The sequence below is a fragment of the Vigna unguiculata genome, chromosome 6, assembly GCF_004118075.2.
Source record: "Vigna unguiculata cultivar IT97K-499-35 chromosome 6, ASM411807v1, whole genome shotgun sequence".
Lineage (NCBI taxonomy): Eukaryota > Viridiplantae > Streptophyta > Magnoliopsida > Fabales > Fabaceae > Vigna > Vigna unguiculata.
Genome location: NC_040284.1, coordinates 14828704 through 14851024, shown reverse-complemented (window position 1 = coordinate 14851024; position 22321 = coordinate 14828704). Strand labels below are relative to the sequence as shown.

Here is a 22321-nt window from a genome sequence, read left to right as displayed (position 1 = left end):
ACTACAATAAATTATAAAAGAAAAACATTTTATTTGAAACATTACTCAAATGAGTAAGGACCGATACAAACTAATCAAAAGAATTTAGGAAGAATTTTCAAATTAATTGACTTCTATTTATTTTTTTCAGTAAAGAATAAATATAAAAGATTAGAACACTCAGAGTGCTTTGATCCATTTACATAATGTGCTCAAATCAATTGACTAGTCTTTAATTCGGTATTTTCGTGGGCATTCTAGTTCGAGTGTTTTCCATGGAAATAGCATATTTCACAAAATTAAGGTTTTTATTTATATGACATGCTATTACAAAGAGTAAATCTCGAGAAGGGCAAAATAGTTTAATGAAAACTACATTGAAACTATTTTTGTTTGACCGTATTATCTTATAAGATCTCTAAGTAAAATATTAAGGGAATCTTTTGTACAATGATTGATATAATTAAAGTCACCCCCATTATAATGATTGATATAAAGTTACCCCATTATAAAAGAGTTTTGGAGGATTTGTTCACCACAAGTACATCTAGATATTATTATTTTTTCATTAAAATAAAAAAAAAAATGGACTAGATGAACCAACATTGACTCCAATCAAAGACACGTGTAAGTCTTGTACCATCCAACCAGCATTATAAATAATACACAAGACAAATATAACTATAACACAGATCACATCTTGTCCTAGATTATACAATTCTTATCCAAAAAAATGTGTGCTGAAAATGGAGATTTTTCTGTTCATGTCACCAATGAAGAGGTGGTGGCTGCACTGTTACCAATGCAAGAACATTGGCTTCCACTCTCCAACCTTGACCTGCTTTTACCTCCGGTGGATGTGGGAATTTTCTTTTGCTACAACAACCCTATTCTCACATCCACAACCATGGAAGATTGTGCCACCAACAAAATGATTTTTGGAACCATGGTGGGGTCTTTGAAAAAGGCCTTGGCACAAACCCTAATCTCTTATTATGTGTTAGCAGGTGAAGTGGTGCTCAACAATATGGGTGAACCTGAAGTTCTCTGTAACAATCGTGGTGTTGATTTTCTTGAAGCTGAAGCAGACATTGAACTCAAGAACCTCAACTTTTACAACCCAGATCAATCTATTGAAGGCAAGTTTGTTCCAAAGAAGAAAAATGGTGTGCTTGTTGTCCAGGTACTACCTATATTTAATATATATATATATATATATATATTGATGTTTTTTTAAAAATTATTCATAAAAAAATATAATATCTATAAAACATGAGTTCAATTTATACAAAAGAGTGATATTTATCTAAAATCTTAAAATGGATATGAATTTTTTCTTTAATATTAACTCAATTTTCTTATATCTATTACATATAGGAGACTTGGATTTATACTTTAATTTCCATTTATATGTAATCATATGACGTTTATGATATAAATAGTTTATGGTGTTTCTTTATCTGATACTAAAAGGTTCTTAGATGTCTACATATCCATTTACTTTTGTTTAATGTAAAAACTTAGTTTATGTTATACTTCCTTTTGTTAAAATGTTTGAAAAGAACAAACATTGGTCCAAGTTGAACTTTATATCTAAGAGAAATGTTTTGTATGCATTCCAAATCTTATATACAGTTCGAGAATGATGAAGAAATAGAAGAAATATTATTTAAGTGATCAATAATAATGTTAATGTTATGAAAATCTGATGCTTTTAAGCATCTTATTAATATTCATTATTTTGTATTTTTCTATTATATTATATCACTTATCATGTTTATATTTCTCTTTTTTGTGAAATTTAATTAGGTGTCTTAGAATTGGTGTTCACCTTTTTTTTTTTTTTCAATGCAAAGAGTGATACGAAGTAACGAGAATATAGAAGGATAAAAATATAGAGTTTTAACGAAATGTTTTGTAATATTGTGGGTACATATATATAATGTAATGTATATGGATCATAGCTTAAATTTTATACACATGCAAATTATTAATATGATAAAAAAGTACAGAACTTGTGATTATGATGAGTTTTATTATGCTCGTGATGAAACGGAGTATTGTTTAGATTTTGAATTTTTTCTATTTTTTCTAGAATTTCTTATCCATCTTTTTTCTTTTACATCGCATTCTTTATTATATTTTCATTTATTTTCTTAGTATTTCTTCTTTTATTTTTTACGCATTCCATACATAGCTTTAGTTTTATTCAAGGAAGAAATCAATATCAATAAATATTGGATATTTGTGTCTGAGGCCAAAGTCAAGTCCCTCTTCAATATATACCTAACTAACTTTAGGGAAATCACAACATACAGTGACTTAAAAGATTCCAGCTTAATTAGTGCATCAAAAAGTCACAACATGTAGTGACTTAAGAGATTCCAGCTTAATTACTGCACTAAAAAATCAACAGAAATTTATTAAAGACATTTGTAAGAGGAACCGTTCCAGAAATACTCAAAAAACAAAAAGGAAAATCATTTACTAGGACTAATAAACAACAGTTGATTAAGTTTAATTAGTAATAATTATGCTAATAAGTTTAAATTGTGGTTTCGAAATATCATAACTTACAAAGTAACTTATTTATATTTAATCAGACTATAACTTTGCTCCTTTTTGTAAATGAGCATTGTTTTCAACAATTAACTTCTCCAGACAAAAAAAAAATTGTATGACTTGGTAAGTAAGTGTTTCTACTTATTCACAATATAATATTTTCTATACCTCATAATAATGTTTTCTTAAAATAATCAAATCCAATCCTATAAGTGGGAGGGATGCTAAGAAATTTAGTAGGTTTGGAGTTGGAACTAACTTGTTAATGGTGTTGGAACAGGTTTGAAGCACAATTAATATTAGAATGTTGGTTTGGAACACAATTAGTGTTTGATTAATCCTACAAGCTTTTAACACACTCAAATGAAGTAGTTAGCAGCTTAGTGGTAGTTGTTGTCGCATTAATCCCCGCATATAACGGAAACAAAAGTACGTATATAATACTTTTTAATTTATTTTAAGCATGTCGCTGTCATAATTTTTATTTTCTTTTCATCTTTTTCTCCCCCACCACTCTAGTCGGATGTGAAAATAACACTATTAGGTGTTGAATCTTTTTCTGTGACTTCAAAGTCAAATCCATCCACACCCAGAAACCAAAAACTTATCCAACTTAACCGAAAAATCATATCAAATGTACGGTAACAATCTTTTTTCAAACACAGATCGTGATTATTTTACTTTAAATTTTGATAACTTGATATTTTTATTCTTTTGAAAGAATAATAAAATTAGAACTGAATTCAAATCGATTTTAATTGCACTTATTGAAATATGTCACCTGCAAAATATATATATATATATATATATATATATATATATATATATATATATATATATATAATAGCATTTTGAATTTGAAGAATTGATGTATGATTTTTTTTTAAAATAGTATTTTTATATTCTTAAAAAATTTACTCCCACTTTACAACCCACTTTTTAATCAAATTTTAATTTAAAAAATAAAGCTAAGCATAGTTAGAATATTATTACTTAGGATGTGAAGTGAATGTTTATAATTTGATGGGTGTTAAAATAATATTATTTTAAGTATTTAGTATTTAAATTTTTACGACAAAATTAAAATTTGTACGTCTCAAGTCTCAAACTTTGATATTATGTCCCAGTTTAGTTTCCAAATTTCAATATAATTTAGTTTTAAAATTTAAAAATGTATAAATATAATATTTTTAACCTATGTTTATATTTTTATATGTTAAATAGGTTTTTAATTTATTTATATTATTTTGAAAGTTCCAACTTAAATATTCTTTTTAAACACTATTTAGTAAACTTAAAAAAGTTGACGGACTATATTCATTCTCTCGTTTTTAGAGTTTGAGATTAAAATGTATAAAAATTTAAAATGAAGACAAATTTTAATTTTATAACTAAATTGAGATAATAAAAATATTTTTAATTTTTTATTAAGTTGCATAATTAATTTGTTCCATTTCAGACAACAGCACTGAAATGTGGAGGAATAATAGTAGCATGCACATTTGATCATCGCATAGCAGATGCATATTCAACAAACATGTTTCTTGTTTCATGGGCTGCCATGGCCAACCCCACCACTACCATTCTCGCCGCCACTTCCTGCCACCCATGTTTCCGCCGCTCCCTCCTCAGCCCACGCCGTCCAGGTTCCATCCACCCTTCTCTGCACCAAATGTACACTTCCATCTCCCACCTCCCTCCCCCTCCCACCACCGCCGGCACCACTCTCCTCAGCCGCATATACTACGTCACGGCGGAGCAGCTTCAGCACATGCAGTCCCTCGCCGCCACGCGCACGAAGCTGGAGTGTTTCTCCGCATTCTTATGGAAGATGGTTGCACGTGCAGCTTCACGAGACACAAATAGTAAAAGGGTTACTGCCAAAATGGGCATTGTGGTTGATGGAAGGAAGAGACTGGGCAATGGTGACAAAGAGAGCGAAGCAATGATGGAGTGTTACTTTGGGAACGTGCTTTCCATACCCTTTGGAGGGAAACTGGTGGAGGAGTTGGTGAAGGAGCCGTTAGGGTATGTGGTGGAGGCTGTTCACGAGTTTTTGGCGGCGGCGGCCACGGAGGAGCACTTCTTAGGACTCATTGATTGGGTGGAGGCTAAGAGGCCGATTCCTGGAGTGTCCAGAATTTACTGTAACCGTGCCGACGAGGGACCGGCGTTTGTGGTGTCGTCCGGTCAGAGGTTTCCGGTGGAGAAGGTGGATTTTGGGTGGGGGAAAGCGGTGTTTGCATCGTACCATTTTCCTTGGGGTGGTGAAGCTGGTTATGTTATGCCAATGCCAAGTCCTCTGGGGAATGGTGATTGGGTTGTTTACATGCACCTTGCAGAGAAGCACCTGGACATCATAGAGACTGAAGCTGCTCATGTGTTTAAGCCCTTGACTTGGGACTACCTTATGCAATAATCGTTGATATGTTGTTGTTAATTATGCTGTTAATTTACTGTTATGTACGTCTTTGTTTAACCAGCCATTTAGTTGTTGTAACGAAACTTATGTTAGGTGGTTGGTTCGTCAAAGCTAGTGAATTGTGAAACATTGTTAATTTGAAAGGGTTTCCGTTTAGCCATTTGATATTGAAGGTCAACCATTTATGTGAATTTAGTAAAATTAGTTTAGTGTCCTTATTAAATATCCTCGATTTTTATTAATTAGTAAAGAATCTCTAACCCATTGATGGCTTATTTAATAAAATGATGCAGATTTCACGGCATTTTATGAAAATGGGTAGATTTTGAAAAGATTACAAGAATTAATAAGTTTTTACTACAATAAATATTGTTATTAGTGACCCTTAAAATCAATCGATAATACCAAAATATTTTCAATAAATTAAAATTATTAATGGATTATTCATGACAATAAAATCGTCTACTAAATGTCCGTCTATAAATTATATTGATAGATAAAATATTTTATCGATAATTATCAATGAACAAATTATTTGATCATTATTCATCAGTAATGCCTTTGCTAAAATCTATTGATAAATATCATGATTTAGTTCTTCTTCCTTCTTTTCTACTACTTCTTGTTATTTTTCTTACACATGTCTAATTAACTAATTAAAATATTTTATTAGATTTGTGGAAAATTTGATTCCCATTTTACCAATAAATTTATTAACGAAAAAATTTGTCACTAATCAAAATTATAGAATACATACGAAATTTACCATGAAATGTTCAAAGTTAAAATAAGAAAAATTAGCACCGATTCATCGATGAAATTTATCCATGAAAAAATCTTTCTACAATAACAATTATAGATTACTGACGAATCTTAGTGATATAATTTACTAATAGATATCTACTAACATATATGTTTTTGTCGGTAATAGATATCTACTAACATATATGTTCTTGTTGGTAATTCAAATCCTAATTTACTGATAGATTTTTTTCCACTAGTAATTAAGAATTTCTTGTATTACGTGTGGAGGGTGATGAATTTAAAAAGAAGTGGTCATTAGCATGAATTTGGTTGTTTGAATTTTTTTTTTTTTGTCTCATATGAAGTCATGCTAACAAAGGCGACATTAGTGCATTTGAGTTTTTTATCGTTAATGAGTAAACAATAAATCTAAATTAATCTTATAAAATCAGTTTGTAATATATTGTTTGCACTTTGTTATATATTGTAATTTGACTTTATTTTAATCTATGTGAGATCTCTAACACATTTTTACGCCGTAACATATACACACTAGTGATAAATACTAATTTTTACAATCACATTTTAGATCGATTGAGACAAAACTAATGTTAAATAAAACATAAAACTGATGTCAAATAAAACGTGGTGGCAAATTTGAAATTTTTGAATATAATTTCATATCAGTTATATGTGCAGCCGATTTAATATGTACCATATTCCCCTTTTCAAGGTGCTTGCCTTAGATCCCATTTCGCATATTACTCTTGTGCTTCATCTTTCATTTTCTCACTCCTTTCTTTTTTGTTCTCAAAGCTTCCTAGCCAACACTCGCTGAGCTTGGACTACCACCACTTGTCACGTTTTCTGATCATACAACCAACACTCTCTCACTCGCTATAGCAGAGGGCTTCGAGAAGGTTATGTTCTCAATTCTTTTTGTTCTACTTTTCCTAGAAGGTGTTTTTTAAGGATCTTTAAGATTTAAGATTCTCACACAATAAAACATAATAGAACATTAATCTTGATCCATAAGATATCATCATGGGTTCTTCAATTGTAATTTGTGTGCTCTCCAACCATTGTTTCTCAATCTATCTCTTTACCTTTCTTTTCTCTTCTCACACGTTCTTGATGCGTTATTGTGAAAATAATCTTATGGTCAAAGACAAAACCACAATCATTTTTATAAACCAACGTCAATCAAGTTGATTTTTATTTTATTTTTTATTTTATTTTATTATCACTTCTCATAATAATCAATAATAACCAATAGGTCCTTAAAATTTATTAAATCACAATTGGACCCATCATAATATTTCAAATGAGTCACATAAATTAATTGGCTAATTAATTCTAACATTCTACCACTTGACTCATACGATATCATAACATTATGTGATTTAATACATAAACATAATGTGCATTAAAGGACCTTACATAAATTGGTTCTATCATAATTCATAATTAAAGATACATAAATAATAAGAGTCATGACGATCACACACCATTCAGTCAATATGATCTCTTCCATGTATTATTGTATCATTCATTTCTCCTTAATATGACCTTAAAACGAGAAGTTCATATTGAGTTCAAACATAATATCATTTTTTCCAAAACAATAACATTACATAATTTGTTTTCTTCATCATAATTTGCATGCATAAACATAAAGGAGAAAACACAACTTTTAGAAACTTATACATTAGAGAGTTCAGAGTGTCACATAAACATTAACAACATTAACATTCAACATTCACTAACACAAAAAAGTCTTTTAACGTCCAATATTTTTTACCTTTGACGTTTGCCCAAACATCGACGTCGGACTGGGTTACGTCAAAATAACGTCGGAAAACAGAGCAGATGTCACTTAACGTCGGGGCAATAGGGGTCCGACATTATCCAACGTTGGGGCCATAAGCAACAGACGTCAATTTTTGCGCTGAATGGAGCCAAAAAACAGAGCAATTTGACTTCTGTTGGGCTCTGATAAACGTTAAATAATGTTGGCCATGGTAAACTCAGACGTTAAATAACATCTGTCAGAGCACCACTAGATGTTAAACTGCTATGTTTTTTTAAAAAAAAACTTGGCTGTTTTTACAACATTCCCACACTTGAAAATCAACAAATTCCCATAACAGTTTCATAATAATTTCATCACAATTCTGGAGTTTTATATATTATTAACTCTATCCATTCATCTTTAATTGTAGCTCAAATGATTGTTCTTATCCAAGATATGGCATAATATCCACATTCCTATGAATCTTCTTGCTTGTTACACTAAACATTACAAATAAAATAAACACATATCAAAGTCATAAGTTGACATACAAAAATTAATAACTTTAAACTGAATGAGTCCTAACCTTTGGATATAATACTTTAAGTTGTTGGCCTTTAGGCTTACCCACAATTCTAATGAAATTTTGGAAACATAAAACATATGTTTGTTTTTATAACTAAGTAGATACATATGTTAGGATTGAAAAAAAGTAATACTTACTCTTGTTACATGTTTTTCAAAGCAGGTGGAATCTTCCTTATTTGGAAGAACAACTTTACTTTATTAAGAAGGTTAATTTTGTGGCATTTGAAATTGTGATAGGCACTACACTTCAATATAGTAGAACTATTTTTTTTGTTTGGTTTAGAATACTTCACGTTTTCAATTTTTTTTTATTTCTTCTGAAGTTGCCATGTCACTAGTGCAATAAAGCCTTTTTATACCGGTTAAAAAAGGATTTTTATACCATTTCTGGAATCGGTATAGATACGAACATTATAGAATGTTTCAACTTTCTATACCACTTCCATGACAAGTGTAAAAAATTCACAATTTTATACCATTTCTAAAACCGATATAAAAGGTCCGCCTAGGATGGGAATATTTTGTAATAACAAGTGACTTACTATACTGGTTATAATTACAACCATTATAAAAAAGTTCAAACATTTATACCGATTGTGATCTTAACTGGTATAAAAAATGATTTTTTATATTTTTATAAAAGTTTCGTTTATGCTTTATATCACATACAAACCTTGTATATAATTACTCAAAACATCCACACAACAGATTTCATTCAATCTGATATTTATATGAAATACAATGTAATATTTATATGAAATACAATACAACTCCAAACCAAATGATTATACATCTAAGATTATCATAAAAACTCAAAATATATAATATCATATTTTATAAACTCGTAAAAGAAACCTAACAACATCCTCCATGGATTCTTTTGTAGCCCGTTTGATATCAACCAACTCCCCATAGGGAAGAGTTCCTTAGTAAACCTTGTGAAAGAGGACTAATTCGATCTTGTAGATAAGTAAACAAAAAGATAACTATTTGGGAAAATACTTGGTTATTTTTGACACTAGAGTGAAAATATGAAAATTTCTCTCATGAACATCAAAGGAGTAGGCCAATAATTTAAACTCATAACATCATAAATACATATAAATTTTAATATTGATAATATCTTCATAAATGTCATACATATGTATGTACTAAAATGAAATGAAAAGGTCAGAGCAAATGAATTAATGTATATGACAAAAGCACACATCTTATTTCCTTTTCTATTATTAAAATTTGCTTAAGAGTTAAAAAAACTGACTGACGACTGTGTGGTATCCATTTATTTAATAAATTCTAAATGGTCATGTCCCAACCATGATGAAGGTGAAAAAGAAAAAGAAAAACTAAAAAATTTAAAAACTAACTTTTTGATTGAGTATGTTATGTGTGTGTGTCCAACATATGAATGTACCTCAACAAATAAATTTAAATTACATGTCAAAAGTTATGTCCTTAGCATACTAAATATATAGATATTATAAGAAAACATAAACATGAAAAATGAAAGCAAATAATAGAAACAACATTATAGAACCTCATTGATGAACGAGAGTTCCATTGATAATGGTCACCAGGATTAAACAACATTCAAAATAGTAAAGGAAATAAAAACTCATGTCTAGAAACAAATATAGCATCCATACTTCACCTCATTATAGAACCTGTAATACTCTAAAGACAAGCAAAAAGATAGACTTATCTACACTCCTGTGCCTTTTCTTCTATCATTTTTCTCTAAAGTGACACTTGTTTATGGAGAATTTACTAAGTCATTAGGACTTTGCAGAGATTTTTTGGTTTCATATTAATGAAGGGGTAGCATTTGCGCATCTTTTTCTCTGCCAGTTTCTTCAATTTACAAAGACTTATGGTCCAAAATCTGAAGCTAAATTTGAACCATTTGTGACCTATGAGAATAACAAAATGTATTTGTAGAAACAAAAAAATTGCACACACCATTTCATAATTAAAGATTATCTACCATTTAAACACAGTAAAACAGCTTTCTAGAGTGAAAATATTTTCTATGGCCCAACAAGGTCAAAGAAACTCATAGCAATTCTAATGTGTTTGAATTGTGAGGTTCGACGGTGATCTGTGTGGGATGAGCCGTGAGAACAATTTCAACCGCCTATAGCAACAAAAATCAAATTAAACTTTTAGAAGGAAGAGAAGGTGGAACTATATTACTGATTTAAAGACCATCAATGTAAACATTACACTCCAAATAAATAACAAAAGATAATTATACTAAAAGAAAATAAAGAAAGGTTCAAAATTACTAATCTTGGTATGCATGATGCATTCAATAATTTCCATAAAAATTCAATGAACTGTAGCAGAAGTTTGGATGAAAATTTCTCATAGAAGTTAGGCTAAAAACTTTATACTTCTCGTAGAAGGCTACTTGATTTCAGTTTCATCTTTGCTAGTAAAGAACAAAACAGTAACCTGCTTGCAGATTGTGTCGTAAGGTTGTTTTGGGGAAAGTCCACCCTACACCAACTAATTAAATATATCATCGCAAGATTTTGTAGTTTGTGTCATGTTCCCTCCTTTACGAACCTTACAAAAGTACAAATTATGTAAGAGACTACCCTGATTATTACTACTCTCTAACTATTGTAATAAAATATAATTGTTCAGATTTTACAATGATATTATCATTAAAAGCAAGAACAAACTAATCATCAAGTAATGAGAGTAAAAAAACTATTAAGTTGTGACCGAATTACTTATGAAGGGTCTCAGCTATGCCCATCAAAGTAAGATAGTGGCCGAAGGCACGAGCAAGGGTGAAAGCTTCTTCTAGTCATCTTCGACTACTCTGAAGCCAATTGCTTCTCAAGCAGCTCTACCATGTTCAAAATACTTGCCTGCCTCATATTACAACCACTCTGCCAAAAAGAGAATTTGAACTCCGTGCCACCCAATTTCCACATCCAAGATTCTCACCCCACGAACCCACCACATGCACCATCACAATCCATAACAAACAAAAGCTAGCAAATCATGAACTCTCATGCATCATGATTCATGAAACACCAATGCATATAGAAACAATAAAAAAAACTAAAAGAGTAAAGAGTATACATCTTATTCTATCACAAAGTCAAATTTATAACTGTGATGAAGCTTTAAGAGGAATCTAACTGAGAAGTACATAAATTCATACACAAGATGCTTTTTAGAATGGAAAAAAATAATGTATGGTAAAATATCACAAGAATAATGACCAGTAAACAAAAAATTAGTTGATTCCATCACTTAATCAACATGTCACAAAATAATAAATAAGTTTTTAAACCCAAATTACTTAAATAGCACAGAGAGAGCTTAAATAAACAACATTCAGCACGGACACACTAAATTTCAATGCTATACCTTCAATATGCATTGTCCTGATAGCATTTTCTAATCCTCTAAAAATAACATTTTAATAACCATAACTAAAAAATTGTTTTCCACAAAAGATTCAAGACGATTTAACCACAAATAGTGAAGAAAATTATCAAACCTAAACAAAGAATGCCACAAAACATACAGAGATAGTTAACAAATTGAAGCCATGAATGCATCAATCTCAGAAAAAACAAAAATAAACTTACATAAATCCAATGTTATAAATTAAGTCTACATCGAATCTTCCTCGCCGGAATCCTTCGTTGACAACTTCCACTCCCTCCTCTACCAAATCGACAATGATGATTGATGAACAAAACACAAAAAAATGAGTAGTCACGAACTGTTGTGGTCAGAATTTGGGAGAAATTTTGGAGGAGCAAAACACGAACGTGAACAGAAGAGAACAACTCCAATGAAGGAGCGAACGCAAATGGTGAAAGAAAGGAGAATGGAGGAGACAACGACAAAACGGTGAATGGTGAACGGAGAACGACGAACGATAAATGCGACGAGAACTCAGCGGCAACGTACGAACACACGATGAGACCCCAATGTGGCGAGTAAATAGAGAAGGAAAAAAAAGGACACAGAGTCTGGAGAAGCGAATGCAGTGTGAAGCGCGAAGATTCGGAGAAAAGATTCAATATTTTATACCTATTATATGATAGAACATGAATAGAAATTATTTTCCAATAATACAAAAATACTACTAAATCACTTTCTATATCTATTTTAGGCTCGATAGGTATAAAAGAATTTATATTATTTACAAAATTATGATTGCCCCCTCCTTCTATATTTGATGGATTTGAACAGATATAATATATATAGGTATAAAAAGGCAATTTTGTACTAGTGTGTGGTACTATTTGTAGTTTTTTTTAAATGATGTAATATTTTAAATTTTATTTAATTAAATATTTTTAATAAATACCTTATTATGTAGTTGTAATTCTTTTTTTTTAAGATTTTAGTTAAAAAATTTGAATAATGTAAAGGTATTTATGTAAATTGAATGAATAATTGGAAAATTTAATGAAATAAGACTAAAATAAATTGTATATTTTCGTAGTAAAAGAAATTAGGGAAATAAATAATATAACAATGATATATTATTGCCTGTGTAGACAAGTTATCCGATTATGACATTTGTTACGATAATAACAACACTTTTTTTTACTTAATTTGACTTGATTGATCCATTTTGTTATGACTAATAGTTTGCTTATTTTCACTACTTACGATAGTTGAGGGTCAGGAATAAAGTTGGAACCCATATAAGTAAATCAAAAGTCTCGTAAATGTTCCTTAGATTGTACACATGATTAACAAATGTATTGTAAGTGGCATGAGAAACAAATGATAATAACAAGAGGACAAAGTAGTTTCATAGCTTAAAGCTCCCCACAATCATTACTTGTCCTTTAACTTAACTAAGTATGACATTGGTTACCCACGTAGTTGAGGAGTCGTTATCTTATGGACATCAAACATAGAATTTTGTTGATCATATCGTTGGATATGATAGATGGTCAATCTTTCTTCATTTTTTTTGGAGTAAGGTTGTCATATATCTTTAAGGTATAACTCGTAGCATGCATTATGTCTTCGTTCCTCTTTCAACAAAACAAGAATTTGTTCTTTCAAATATCTTGTTGACAAGAACATAAATTGTAATGAACATGATCCGTTTAAAAAAAATTTATACATTTGACAAGGTTGGTTGTTATGTGTTTATACTTCTTGCCTCTATCAAATGTTTAACTCCATTTTTCTAGTGGCATTTGGTATATTCTTGCGCTCATGGAAAGTCTGACTTCGTAACTGATAACTTATCTTAAAGAATTAGTTGTTTCATTTCATAACCTAAAATAACATATTCAATGAAGTAACATGAATGTTTTAGGTTGGAGTAATAATATGTAATTTAAGTTAAAAAATTTGAATACCCATGCTAATTAATTGTCTCTTCAACTTTGCATTTCTTGGATACAATATAACGTATGCAATACATGGATCGTAGATCTTTATCCTTCCATCAAACTTCTTCTGATTGTAATACTAACAAGGTAGATGATCCTCTATCTGCTGTCGTTGAATGGTTGGTAATGGATGAAGTATAAAATACAAAACATGACATTTTCATTTTCAGATTGAAACCAATGTCCTATTGAGTGTTTAAAACTTTGTGATTTGAGGCGACTAAAAAACAAAAGGAGAATTAATAGATAATCATTTGGTTGGTAAGGATAAAGAACCAAACATTTTGATGTAGGATATATGAAATAAAAGAAACAATGAAATGTAAGTTGTTGGTCATAATGCCAGAAACACGTATATTATATTGCAAATACTTGTTGTTTAGTCATGCAATTATTCAAGTACAAGGATGTATAACAATCAACACTTATACAAACCAAGTCTAACAACTTGGGGACTAATGGAAGTTGGAAAATCTTGTTGCTAAATTACCTACAATCATACTCAGCATAGCAATGGGAGTCAGGAATCAAACAAGATTTGCTGCTTATGCATTAACTTAGACAAGCATAAGTACTCAGCCACAAATTATAATACAAACTCACTAGTCCATCAACAAGTGAGCTCAAAATTGTCTGATATAAAAATTTCTAGGTTATATAGGGGTTTGATAAGGATTTTTTATTTATCGACATATATGCACATTGTTTGGTTTAATTGTAATATTCATGCCAACATATTTTGTATATGGGTTGAGATACCCTATTATCTTCTATTATCTTTTGTACATATATTCTTGCTGAGAAACGATTCCTTTTAATTTCATGTCATAAACAATAATTTTAAACTCATGAATATGATCAAAAATAGGTTTATTATCAATAATTTGAAATTCAATTAATTTTTTTACAAGAATATTTAGATAAACTTTTTTTCGCAAATCCATAATTCCACGGCAGTTTTCCTATGCTGTTGCCAATATAAAAAAATTTTGTGAGCCAAAATTTCATTTGTTGTTGTCAAAAAATCTCCCGTAAATTTTATAGTCTTACTCAAGAATTACTTAATCATATCCATATTAAAATATTATATAATATTATCTTTAACTTTTTCAATAGAAATAACGAAGAACAAGAAAAAAATATCTCTAAGAATGTTAAAAAAATAATAATAATAATAATTTGGATAAAATAAGATTAATCAAATCAAATAATTCTTATAACAAAAAATAAAAATATAGGATAAAGTCATAAATAAAAAAAATAATTATAAAAAGTATGGACTGAGACACACAAAATATTGTATGCACTTCTCTTTCAAAATACAACAATAGTCAAATTAATTGTGTTTGTTGTTGTGTAAATTACTAAATAATATTACTGTGTTTGTTGTGTATTTTTGAAAATCTAAAAAACTAAAATAATAAAGTAAATTACTGTGTTTGTTGTGTATTTTTATCATGTAAATTATATTTATAGATAAAAAAGAATAAAGTAAACTAAAATAAATATAATATATATATATATATATATATATATATATATATTCATCTATAAATAATATTTACTCATAAAATTAAGAATCTCCACAAATATTAAAACAGGTGTAAGGCTAGTGGCCAAAACGTGCATGCAATGGTTGCTTCTATTGAAAAGGACTACTGCGAATGATCAAAATTAAAACTTGATATGTGAATCTCAATGTATGTGTCAAAGGTTGCATCACAAAATTCAGAGTCACGTGAAACTTATTTCACTTTAATAATGCAAAGGACTCCTAATAGAGATTTGGATTTAAAACTGATTTTATGTATGTATGTCGTCATATATATGTGGGCTATCTAAACTCAATGAGTTAGTAAACTAGTTAAACAAAAATTAATTATTATTCATTTGTCATTTTTTTTTACACATTCATATTATTTCATATAAAAATAATATCTATAAAAATAATATGTACATATGATCCTTTAATTTTAACTCTTCCATAAAAAAACAAAACATACATCATTATTATCATGTGCATAAAGCTAGGACCTCATCAAACTATTTGGCCCATCAAATAGCCTTCACATTTCACATGTTAGAATAGAAAAATGTGTGCTGAAACACACATGACCTATACAAAATTATCCACCAATCATGTCTTATCCTAAAATATCAACTTGCATAACAGAGGTTTCATAAAAAATGTTGTTTATTTTTATAGTTGAACGTAATTGACTTTGCAAATAGCTCACAATTTAAGGGTCTCAACTATAATTATTACAAGGCTATTCATGAGTATTTTCAAACTAAAATGTAAATGTGGAGAGAGTTTATTAAGGTAACTTTACATTATAAATTTTACTAATTTATCATGACTATATTTCTTCGTTTTTTCATACTAGGGATATTTTGACGCGTTGGTAAATTGAAAAGGTGTATAACACTACTAATAAAAAGCTAAATTATAACTAAGAATTTTTCGATAGAGAAAAAAAAAATCAGCATCTAAAATAGGATTTAATGACAAATTTATCAATAACTTTTAAAATTTTAATTATTTGTAAATATTTTCACCATCAATTTATCAATAAAATTCATCTATAATATTCGTTGTTAAATTATAACTTTTACTATCAACGAAAAGATTTGGTGCTAAAATCTTTTGATACAATTCATAGATGATTTATAATGTGTATTATGGACAGAAAATGGAAACTAAAATTTTTACTTTCGACTTTAATTTTGTCGTGGTAAAATACGTTGTAAATTTGTTGTTAGTTAAATTTTTTAAATCTATTGGTAATGAATTTTATTTTTTTTTCAATATGTCCGTTATTAATTGAAATTTTTTAAAATTTATTTATAAATTTGTTAATAAATCAATTTTTTAAGAATTTGTCAATAAATTCATCAATATTTTTTCTTAAAATTTGTCAATAATTTTATTGTTAAATCTGTTGATAATTCTATTAATAATTTATTAGGCATTAATTCTTTTAACAAATTTGACAAAATTGAATTTTTAATTATTATTTTTATTTTAAAAAAATAGGACATTTAAAACAGACTACCAAGTTTAAAATTTAGACATGCCTTTTTTATCATCCCTAAGTTACAGTAAATATATATTTAAAAAATAACTATTCTTTTTCTTATTAATTTCCTTAATCGAACTTTAATGCAACGCATGTATTTCATAAAAAATATTAAGTGTCAGCATTATAAACACTAGATAAAGTACTATTACGTTTATTATGGAAAATTATTCATGGACACCTTAAATTTATATACATCCATTACACACTTTTTTTTTTTCTTTATATCTCTTTCTTCTTATCCCCATCACATAATCTATAAATGTATACTATATATTAATGTATTTATACAACTTTTTGCATCCATGAATCATTACTCATTTAATCTATGTCTTTGCTTTAGCATTCACTTAACCAATGTTCTTAAATAAATAAATTCTAAAATAGTTAAAATGGACTAAGTGAACACTATAATAAATTAATATTAAATTTATTTAATATTAGCATCGGTTGTAGTCTTGACCTAGCCGAAATTAATATTTTTTTCAAAAATATCCTATATTCTTTAATTTTCATATTTGTAGCAACATTCTTTTTCTAACATAAGTTTGACCCTATTTACCATTACATATTTATTTTTATCACGTCCAATAGTTCCATATTGCTTAAAAGTCAAAATCTAAAGCGCTTTAAATATCTCGAATGTATGACAACAATTTATCATCAGACTTAGGATCGAAACCTTTGGCGGTCATCATGGGATCGTTAATGGAATTAGGACATGTACTTCACCTTTCGATTTAGTACAATAAACTTTGGATTAGTTAATAGTAGTAACAATCCCATGCACAAGTCCAAACAAAGTTTCTAATCCATTTATTATATTATTCTTACGTGATTAACCAAAGTTAGTTTAATCAATGTACTTCATAAAACACACTACTTACACTATTTTTTTTATGGGTCTTACTTGTGTGGGTTTTGGCCTAAGACACTAATTACCTGATAATTTTGGATAATTGTGATTAACCTTGGGTTTAATGTAATGAATGGTCTTGTCTCAATTAGTTAGTGTGTGATGGAAACATATCATCTTAAAGGGTCGACATGTGCTCGTCAAGATCGTTTACCCCATAAGGCCGAGGAGTGCCCTGGACTTATATAGTACATATAATATCTTAAAGAATCTTATTAGATCATTTATAAACTTCAAAGTCATATGAATACATACCGACAATCACATAATTCATTGTTTGTGCTTTTTCCATCATACTCAAAATTCTCCCTTTTCAAAAAACAGGTTTGTTTATAACCTTATCAACCAAAGTTTGAAATCTAGATAGGGACGACATCAAAAATGGGAAAGGGAGAGATCCTCTATGGTTACCTTGAACATAAACAACGACTGAAATAAATTTCAGAGAAGACTACATACAATATTGCAAATTTTACGTCAAACCTCCCAAAAAAACCATAATGTTGCACCTGTAGAGGTACTATCAAACCCATCATATAATTTGAAGTTCAAACTATCAGATCAAAAAGCAAGGGATGAAGTAAAGATACTCATTGATTCAATCAAAAAAACAAAAATAGGTTTGTCTACTTGAATAAAACAAGTCCTCTATGACTCATAACTTCTTCTTAGAGGATCTAGCCTTAGAGGTTTATAATTGGATAATGATATTATGACTTCCATTTTTTATTCTCATCCTTTACTCCCTAATGTGACTTAGTGTGGGTCATTGATTAATGTATCACTATCTCTTCCTTTGAAAGAATTAATGGTCCACATTAAGTCACGTTAGGAAATAAAGGATGGAAGTCAAAAAATGGGAGTCAAAGTATAATTTTTCTTTTTAATTATCAATGATTTTTAATTAAATTATCAATAAATACTAGTCATTTATTAATTTTTTTATTTAATACATATTGTTGAAATAAAAATTAATTTTTAATTTTCTGTAAACCCTTATAGTTTTCTTTATCTTTTATAATTTTAATTCATTTTTTTAGACATTAGTATCATTACATGAAGATTTTATTAAAAATGATGAAAAACATATAAAAAATATCTACTAGGAAAAAGAAAAACTAAATAGATGAAAAATAATAAACCAAAGCAACACCAAACAATAGTAAATTCAAGCTTGGTAATAAAATTTCTCGACATATTAAGAGATTTATAATTAACTAATCCCACCGCATTCCGAAAAAATCCTTTAAAACTCATCAATACTTTTTATAATTTTTTATAGTTTGAACTATTTTATCATCTTCTTGAGTATTTAATTGTCCCTCTCAACAAACATATTAAATAATAAAATATAATAAATAAATAAGATTTATTAAAGATGACATTTATTATTAGTAATAAAAAGAGATTATAAAAGTGTTTTAGGCTATTGGTTGGACGAAGATAAATAATGTAACAAAACATAACAAAAGAGAGAGAGAAGAGTGATGTTTATTTTCATAAGAATGTAGAAAATGCTAGTTGACAATAATGAGAATAAAAAAAATACAAATTAAGTTAAAATAAAAGAAATATAATATTATTAAATATTTAATATAAAAAATATATATTCTCTTTTTTCAATGTCAAATATTAATAAAGAAATTATAATTGCACAAAACTCAAATTAGAGTACCAAATAACAATTGGATAAAAGTCAAATAACCATATAAAATATTAAACAATTAAATAGAAATAAAATTTTATGACAACCAAAACTTTTATTAATTTTGCAAACATTGAATAATTTCACTTATGTTACAAATATTTAAAATGAATGCTGTTATTTTATACAAATAAATATTAGATTATAATATTGTTGACGAACCAATACATACCTAATTTTTCTGGTAGGTGCACTTTGTTCAATTATAGCACAAGGTCCTTTCCACATAAATTTAGTTTGAATAAAATAGTAACTTATGATCTATTTTGAATTTATAATAAAATAGTGATAAGATTTGACAGATTTGAAAACACAATTTGTTTAATGATTAAAGTAGTTGATGCTTATAAAAATGTTGGAATTGAACTTGGATAATCTTCTTCTACTACACTATTATTAACTCTCTATAAGTTATGTTCACTTTAGTGTTTTTTTTAAGTACTCTTTATGGTAATTCTAAACCAATCCCTATCAATTAGAACCTAAGGTTATCAAACTTAATGTGATTCCTCATCCCTAATTGAATTACTCTTTGCCTTAAGACCAAGACTCTATATTCAGCTAAAGCATTAGGTACATTCCTTGCATCTAAACTTAAACGAAATTTCCACTCTATTTAATTTTATGAAATGAGATGAGCGATCAACTAATCTAACAATGAATGTAAATAAAATCACCAACACGTAAAGTAAGAACATAACATATATTGAACCAAATAACAATACAAAGATTTAGAGAAGTTACATTCAATCCCAATAAGAAAGAGTTTAGCTGCTCATAATAATGGTTTCAAGTACAAACATAACGAACTAATGTCCTTCTCCCATGGTTCTCCTAAAGTCTATTACAAATGGTGTCTAAAATTTCCTAGAACTAAACTGGAAAATCAGCATACAAATAAAAAAACAAGACTTTACGTTTCATAGTATTTAATCGTGTAGCTCCAACAACAATGTTGGTCAACCCTTAATGTTTCCTCCCTAAGTGGGTTTTCTCCTCTCAAGCTTAGCTACAAATTCTTGTGCTTGAGATTTCTTTGCAATGAAGGTTTTTTCTTTGAGGCTTAGTGTCAATGTTGTTGATAACGGTAAGACTTACATTTTAATCTTTACTAAACTGTCATTTGGTGCCCAACACACTTTGGGGCTTAGTGCCATATGCCTAATTTCCTTGAAAATGTCTACAAAAATATCACAAACACATTAGTTTTCTTATTTTCTTACATTTGTACTTCTCATTCTATGATTTAAAGCCAAAGGGTATGTTTTACGAAGAAATATGTCAAATTCATACATGATAAGTATAAAAAAACATATGCAATATTAATTAAACTAGACACTTATCAAATACACTACTTCAATGAAATCACTCAAAGAAAAAAAAACTAGGGTTGAGGATGTTTTCGTCTCCGAAATATTATGAAAAATTATGATTTGTCCTTAACCTAAGTTATAAAGTATTTAGCCTATGTACTTTATGAAGGTGGATCAAACACAATTTGTAATTTAGTTCAGAACTAAGCCATTAAACTAATAATAATTTGAATTAACACATAGATCTTTCATCTACTTTAATCTATATTGATGTTAATAAACAATAATTATAATATTAAATTATTATATTAAAATAAATAAAATGTCTTTATAGTATTGTGATGATAAAATTACATTTATGAAAATGATTTGAAAAATAAAAATCATTATATAAAAAAATTACAGAAACAATATTCTACATTATAAACAAACAACAAATAAACATATTAAAAAGTGTAAAAATATCATATAAATGCTCTCGAAAACATTTGATACATGATTGAGAGAAATAGCAAAAAATGAAAAAAATATATAATTAAGGATATTTATTCAATATACAGGTGAATGTAAACACAATTTATAATTTAGTTTAGAGACTAAACACAATTTTTTGTAACAGAAATAAAAATGATCAAATATATGCTCTTGAAACAATTAATAATTTAGTTTAGAGACTAAACACAATTTTTCGTAACAGAAATAAAAATAATGATCAAATATATGTTCAAAACAATTTGATACACTTGATAAAAAAGAATTATATAATTAAAGATATAATAAAAAAATACCTTTAAAATGAAAAAAACTTAATAAAATATCAAACTAGTAAATAAAAAATTACTTTAGCAAAACAAAGTTTGAAACAAAAACTAAATATCTTTTATTGGACGAAAATAATTTCAAAAAGAGGATAAATCCAAGAAGTTAAATTATCATTTTCCGATGTGAATACAGTACTAACTCACCTTTTCTCTGCTCCCTTTTCTGCTTTCACATTAAATCAACGGTGTTAGGGTCTACGAAGAACGCTTGCAAAGCGTCAAATTAGAAGAAACGTTTGAGAATTCAAAAGGATCAAAACTAAAACTTTTGTAATGTTTTGGATCAAAGTACAAGTTGAAGAGTTTGAGATTTTTTTTTTTTCTCAATTAAACCGAAATTCAAAAAAATACCTAACCGTAAATCATAATCAGTTTAAAATATTTTAAATTATTAGTTTAAAATTATTAGAAAATATTTTAAAGTTATGAATAATATTAAAATAATAATAGTAGTAATATTTGTTAAAATGATAACCTATTTAGAGATTAATTTAGTGGTATTTTTTTATATATTTAGTCACTAAACTAGTTTTATATAATATAGTCACTAAATTAATTTATAATAAGCCTGCAATTTATAATATAAGCAAACAAACAAAATTTAATTTATAATTTTATGAAATTTAGTTAATACAAAATTAGTCTCTAAATTTAAATACTAACAATTAAGTCTCTAATAATATATAATTAGAAACCAAAACATCAGTTTCTAATTTTAATATTTTTATTGATCAAAAATTAGTTTCTAAAATAGATTAATAATAATAATAAAAAATCCTTTTCAATCATTAAAGAAATTATCTCTAAATAAATAAATTTTTACAGTTACTAATCACTAAAAAAATAATTTTTAATTAAATTATAAATTTTTATTTGTATTAAAGTTATTTTATATATTAAATTTTAGTTTATAAATAGTATTCAAATTAGTCCTAATTATTTTTATTTTTTAAATTAGTTGATATTTATTGTTTTCTTTTTGTGAAAATGATATTTATGCATTGACAAT

At 28.0% G+C, this 22321-nt stretch overlaps 1 protein-coding gene across 1 annotated transcript; it reads left to right on the top strand.

The window, feature by feature from the left end:
- Positions 1-677: 677 nt before the first annotated feature.
- Positions 678-5119, top strand: LOC114187389 (anthranilate N-benzoyltransferase protein 3-like). Its single transcript, XM_028075635.1, has 2 exons — positions 678-1162; positions 4001-5119. The coding sequence occupies exons 1-2, from the start codon at positions 713-715 to the stop codon at positions 4958-4960; spliced, it is 1410 nt and encodes a 469-aa protein (XP_027931436.1). The 5' UTR covers positions 678-712; the 3' UTR covers positions 4961-5119.
- Positions 5120-22321: the final 17202 nt, after the last annotated feature.

Bases quoted from the DNA above. Each gene is read 5' to 3' on its own strand.
- LOC114187389 (XM_028075635.1), top strand. From the start codon at position 713: ATGTGTGCTGAAAATGGAGATTTTTCTGTTCATGTCACCAATGAAGAG. The intron at 1,163-4,000 runs GTACTACCTATA...GTTCCATTTCAG, and splicing joins ATGGTGTGCTTGTTGTCCAG to ACAACAGCACTGAAATGTGG.